This window comes from Gekko japonicus, unplaced genomic scaffold (assembly GCF_001447785.1).
Source record: "Gekko japonicus isolate JY-2015 unplaced genomic scaffold, Gekko_japonicus_V1.1 scaffold918, whole genome shotgun sequence".
Lineage (NCBI taxonomy): Eukaryota > Metazoa > Chordata > Lepidosauria > Squamata > Gekkonidae > Gekko > Gekko japonicus.
Genome location: NW_015165263.1, coordinates 298,530 through 304,459, shown reverse-complemented (window position 1 = coordinate 304,459; position 5,930 = coordinate 298,530). Strand labels below are relative to the sequence as shown.

The 5,930-nt window shown below is 44.0% G+C and overlaps 1 protein-coding gene across 1 annotated transcript in view; it reads right to left on the bottom strand.

The window, feature by feature from the left end:
- The window catches only part of PTPRT (protein tyrosine phosphatase, receptor type T), a 604,328-nt gene that overhangs the window by 300,374 nt on the left and 298,024 nt on the right, over positions 1–5,930 (bottom strand). Inside the window, exon 8 of the mRNA XM_015410192.1 lies at positions 4,006–4,115. Within this exon, the coding sequence (XP_015265678.1) occupies positions 4,006–4,115 (110 nt within the window). The remainder of the gene's footprint in view (positions 1–4,005; positions 4,116–5,930) is intronic.

Genomic DNA, 5,930 nt, shown 5'->3' with positions numbered 1-5,930 from the left:
CAAACATTTCAAGGAATTCTCTTTTTCCCCTCTGTTATTGATTTTCATGTCTGCTCATCATATCGTACAGATTCTCAGAAAATAATTAACTTGTCTCTTTCTTCAACCATTAGGAGGAAGCTTTAATATACATCTGCCTGCATGTGTGGGCTATACAAAAGAAGTTATAAGCACCACTGAGTTAGTTTATGAATCAGGGCAGGCAAATGGAAGTACTCAGAGCACTTCACTTAAGAAACAACTAGCTTGTGGAATTTCCTTTCTTACTTTGTAGTGACTGGTACTAATGTAGACAGCTTTACAGGGGGTGTTAGGTAGGACCATCTTTTATTTTTAAAGATTTTAAAAATAATTTCTATCCTGCACTTTCCATCAAAGGTGCTAGAGGTAGCTTACAGACTATTTGCAAAATATATAAACAATTAAAATACCAGCATGAAACAATATTAAAATCACATTTTTAAAAAGTATAACCAACAGAAAGCCTGGGTAAACAGGCTAAAGTAAATCTTTAGCTAGTGCTTTAAACTTAGCACACTCTGTGTAGTCAGATAATGACTTCAGTAACTGGGCAGATTCATTTGGAGTTATGTATTCTAATAATCTACTTCTAAACCATAATACGGCTTTAAATGTAGTAACAAGCACTTTACACTGAGCCCAGAAGAAAAAAATTAGTAGCAATTTTAATCCTTGGCCACAGATGAAGCCTGTGCTCTGTAATGTATGACCAATGGTAATCTTGCTGCTGCAGTTTGAATTAATTACAGCTTCTGAACTATTGTGAAAGGTAGCCCCACAGAGAACATGTTGCAGTACTCTAGAGTGGATATGATTACAACATAGGTAACTGAGTCTAATCTCTTCATGGAAAGGCAGCAGCTGGTGAACCAAACCAGCCAAAGGTCCAACATGCCACTGGAGAGACCTGAGATACTGGTTGTAAATCCAGATTTAACAGTATCCCCAAACTGTGAACCTGTTATTTCAAGGCAAATGCAACCACATCCAGACCAAGCTGATGCTTTGATCTCTGATTTTGAATAAATGTGACCAATAGCGCCTCCATCTTGTATGGATTGAGCTTTAGCTCATTAACATCCAACCCATGACCACTTCCAGAGACAGGTTTAAATTATCCACCACTTTTTTGGAACCAGCTGAAAATGAGAAATGGAAATGTGCATAATCAACAAACTGATGATATTGAACTCTAAATATCTGAACAACTTCTTCCAACAGATTTGTGCAAATGTTGAACTACATGGTGGATAAAATAGAGCCTTGGAGAACCCCACAGCATAAACTTCAAGGTCAGAGAAACTATCCAGTAGCATCACTATCCCTGGCATTGGTCAGCAAGATAAGAATGGAACTGGTGATACCTTGATACCCATCTCAGCTAACCTGATCAGATGAACACCATGGTCAAAAGCTGCTAAGGTATCTATAAAAGTGAACAGGGTCACATTCTGTCAGTAATGACTACTGATTAAAGTGATTCAAGTTTCTGAAACCAGATTGAAGTGAGTTCAAAGAATAAACATAATGCTAAAAGAGCCGGTGTTGTCTAGCCACCATTTACTCAGGTGTCTTGCCCAAAATTGAAGTATTTGCTACCAGGTGATAATTGTCATCATCTGGATCCAACCAAAAAAAAAAATTCTTGAGGAGGGGCTTTGACTGACTCCTTCAAGACAGTTAGTGCCACTTTCTTTTCAGGATCCACCCAGGCAATTTCTTCCAGATCAACAGAATCTATTGTGAAGGCCAGGGGTCATGCACTAAGTTTGTAGGCCAGACATCCTTAAGCACCTTGTCCACCTTCAGCCATGATACCTGAAAATAATGTAGCTAATAATAATGAGACTTGTTAAACTGGTAGCTCCAAGACAGAAGCTAATGATTTTATCTGCACTTTTGAATGTGCTGAGATTACATGATCAGAGCCAAGATATCAAGGCATGATAAATAAATGGAACCTCCAGTTAGGCAATGCACTTCTATATCCTAGTTACTGGAGAGCAACAACAGATCATGACTCTGGTCTACTTGCACTAAAAACTTGCACTCACACGGAGCATTTGCCGCGCTAAAGATACGGATGATAGGCAGATTTTCCAGGCGCGATCATACCGCAACATCTGGGAAGCGTAGGGCTCCCGTGGCTATCCCGTGGCATCCCGCCGATGATGTGGACTAAAAAACTAGTACCTATGAGGTACTGGTTTCCAGACACCGCAGGGCAAGGGTGGGTGTCTGATTGCATTTTCGGTGGACTCCCGTGGCATCCGGCGCCCGCCGATGTTCCTTCGCAAACAAGGTTCCCCCCCCAAGTCTCCGCAGGATGCGCAAAAGCGCCCAACGGCGCATGCGCACAAACTGCGGTAAAACGAGCACCCGTTTGCCATGCAATTGGTGCTGTGATCACGCCGCTTCTTTGCCGTGCTGCTGGATTGCCATGTCATCAGCACCTCATCCCCTAACCACGGGACCTCGACGGGACGTGTGATCGGGCGGCCGTGTGTTATTGTGCTCCGGGGCAAACAGCCACGCTTCCCCCCCACACTTTTTCCGGCCCGTGTGACCGGGACCAAAGGCTGGTTTGTGGAACTGGGAGTTGAATGAGGTGGATCATTACTCTGATTTGGCAGAGATCCTTGTGTATTCTAATGATACCCACAGGAGGGGGGGGGACTGTACAGTCTCGATTTGTTTACAGTCACAAACATTTCCTCTCTATACATATGCTGTATGCCTTAGCTGTAATATAGGATACAATTGTCTCATGTACCTGAAGATGTGCCCTGCACAGAGATCGCTAGTCACAGCAAATTGTGCAAGCCTTTCAGTGACATGCACAAACATCCTCCAGAGATGGAGCTGAAACCACTAAACTCAATTTCTTTCTTTGACCCAAGCCACTTCAGAAAATCATGTTTCCAGATGTGAAAAGCTTAGTGCATTAACCTCGCTGCAAACATCCAGCCCTCTGCCATCTGCTTTTACTACAGAGACAACTACTAGAATTGCTATATTCATAGGACTGGTTGAAATGAGACACATCAGACAAGATCATCTTCAATCTAAGCTTTCTTTTTCTTGTTGGATCAAATGAACCTTTTAAAGAAATTACAGAAAGGAAGGTAGATGGAATTTTAATCCAATTTACATTTAATCTCTGGCTGCAAGAGTCAAAACTTGGAATAAGTAAATGTTTCCAATTATATATCCTAATGTTTCCTATATTATATAGGGGCATTTCCTATATTATACACATTCCACTGTTTGTTTGAGAGCCAGTTTGGTGTAGTGGTTAAGTGTGCAGACTCTAATCTGGGAGAACCGGGTTTGATTCCCCACTCCTCCACTTGCACCTGGCTGGATGACCTTGGGCAAGCCATAGCTGTTCTTGAAAAAAGAGCAGTTTCTGTCAGAGCTCTCTCAGCCACACCTTCTGTCTGTTTTGGGGAGGGGAAGGGAAAGGAATTTGTAAGCCACTCTGAGACACCTTTGGGTAGTGAAGGGCGGGGTATAAATTGAATCTCTTTTTCTCTTAACCATTACACCAAACAGAGGATTTGATTACGTGAGAATTCATTACATTGCAGCCATAGGATGTGAAGCTGGCCATCAAATGGTGGACTGGAGGGGAAATATTTGCCCTACTAGTAACCAGCACAAATTTCTTTTCACCTCTTAGTGTAAATGACTTTGCATGTGTACAAAGTAAAGTATGTGATCCGTTATGTCCCCCTCCACTATGCCAGTAATGATGACTGACATTAAAGCCATCACTGGTTAGTTCACTTAACCCAGAGACCCTAGGTCACAGCTTATATTTCTCAGGCAAAGAAGAATCAGCCCTACCCTTTGGATACACTCTACCACCCTCACTGACCCCTGTTGCCAGATCCCAGTCAGAAAAGCCTAAAAAGCACCAGCAGGAACATACTTGCCAAAAGTAAAGGCAGTGCATGCCACTTCACAATTGATTACCCTTACCTCATAGAGTGTAATGATCCCATTGGTCTCATTTGGGGGTTTCCACTGAACATAGATCTTCTCTTCAAAGGGGCCTCCCTGAATAGATTCAAGAGGAACAGACCCAGGAACTAGGAATGAAACAAGAGAGAAAAAATCAGTTTCAATTATAATATTTCTTTTCCTAAAATCTCTATAGTACACTAAAGAGGTTTTTCAACCATGCTCAGTTTATTCAATAAATATCTGTGACATTCAGGCTGGCTCCAAGTTTATATGCATGCTGTGTGTTTATGTCATGACTCTGGGCTATAAGGGTGTCTACTGCAGAATTGCTTCTTGTGGTGTGTGTTTCAAATTAATTATGCCACAGGATAAAGGCAGTCAGGATCAAACCCCATGAATGGTCATTTATATCATTATAGCTCTGTTAGTAAGTTTACTGTAGTTCACGGGAGTACTTGGATCACTGAGTTTTTCTACCTTTATAATGAGACTCTTTGATTCTACTCAATTCACACTCTGTTGAAACAGACACCGGTATAGGGGCAGTTTGAACATAAAGCCCAGATAACGGCACATTGTTGACACTGGTGCAGCATCCTATAGTCTCACAACAAAGAAAAGAAATGGTAAAAACACTCCAAGGAAATTAAACCACAGAAGCTGTAGTGTCCTTGGTGACACCGCTCATGCAGAGCAATCACAGAGAACAATGCTGATAATTCCCCTTGTTTCAACAATATATGGAAGTAACCAAACTATGCACAACAATGCCCATATGCTTCCCTAACATCAGCCCACCCCAGCCCACAACAAGCTGAAGAACATCCCTTCATAGGGAGGGTCATGGCATACCCAACAGGATTGCTATAATTACCATATACTTGGGAGTCCTGAAGAGGGAGGTTTAAATACCCTGCTGCAAACACATTTGCTTTCGACCAGCAGATACACAAGGAAGGAAGTCTGACCAGTTCAACAATACCAACCTGACACAGACCTGGATACACAAGGAAGGAAGTCTGACCAGTTCAACAATACCAACCAGATACCTCTACATCTCACCTCGTAGAAAAAAAATTCCACAGGAAGCCCACAGTCTATCCGAGACAGGAGTTTATGTCTTGGGGGGGGAGGCATGAATGCACCAAGTGTTAGGATGAGGCGCACGCCCACACAGAGGTCCCTCTGTGTTGCGGCCTCGTCTTAATCAGAGCTCTCCATGACAGGACAGGGGGGGGGTTTCCGATTAACCCATTGTCCGCCTCTATTCTGTCCGGAGATGTCTCTGAAAAGTAGCCCTCTTGAAGGAGGGGGGGGGAGGCATGTTAACAAGAATGCGGGAGAGCGCGTTTTCTCCCTAAGTGTAAGACATATGTCTTTAAGAAATTATGAAGAGACGCACCCGTGAATCCACGTTAGCAATCTCTGCTGACCAGAGCTCTTCCCAGCAAGGCGGGGGGGGGGGTTGGAAAGGAGTTAACCCTTCAGTCTCCCTCACACCTTGGCAGGAGCTTGTCTGGAAAGCTGGCCCCTCTGCTCGCAGGGGGGGGGGTTTGGGCAGAGGAGGCAGAGCAGAGCGTTGCTCCTTGCTCTCCATGCCAAAGCTGATTTTAGGGTGGGCATGCATTGTACAGCCAGCGGCTTCTGGCTTCCCTAGATGCATGCAAGGGGTTTCTGTCGTGGGCACTCATTGCGCCGGGAAAACAACTCCTCCTCTCTCAGGAGAGTCTGTTTTCGCCAGACTTGAGCGTGCTCTCAGCAGAATGGGTGAACGGAAAAAGGGGGGGGTCCGTCCTCCCACAGGATCGGGGCTGTCAAGGCAGGAGCTGCCTGGGGAACGGTTTAAGGTGGTCTGGCTTCTAAGGAAACCAGGTCCACATTCAGCTATGAGCACCAGCGCCAGCAGGGGAAATCTCTCTCTCTCCATGGGAGAGTCAGTT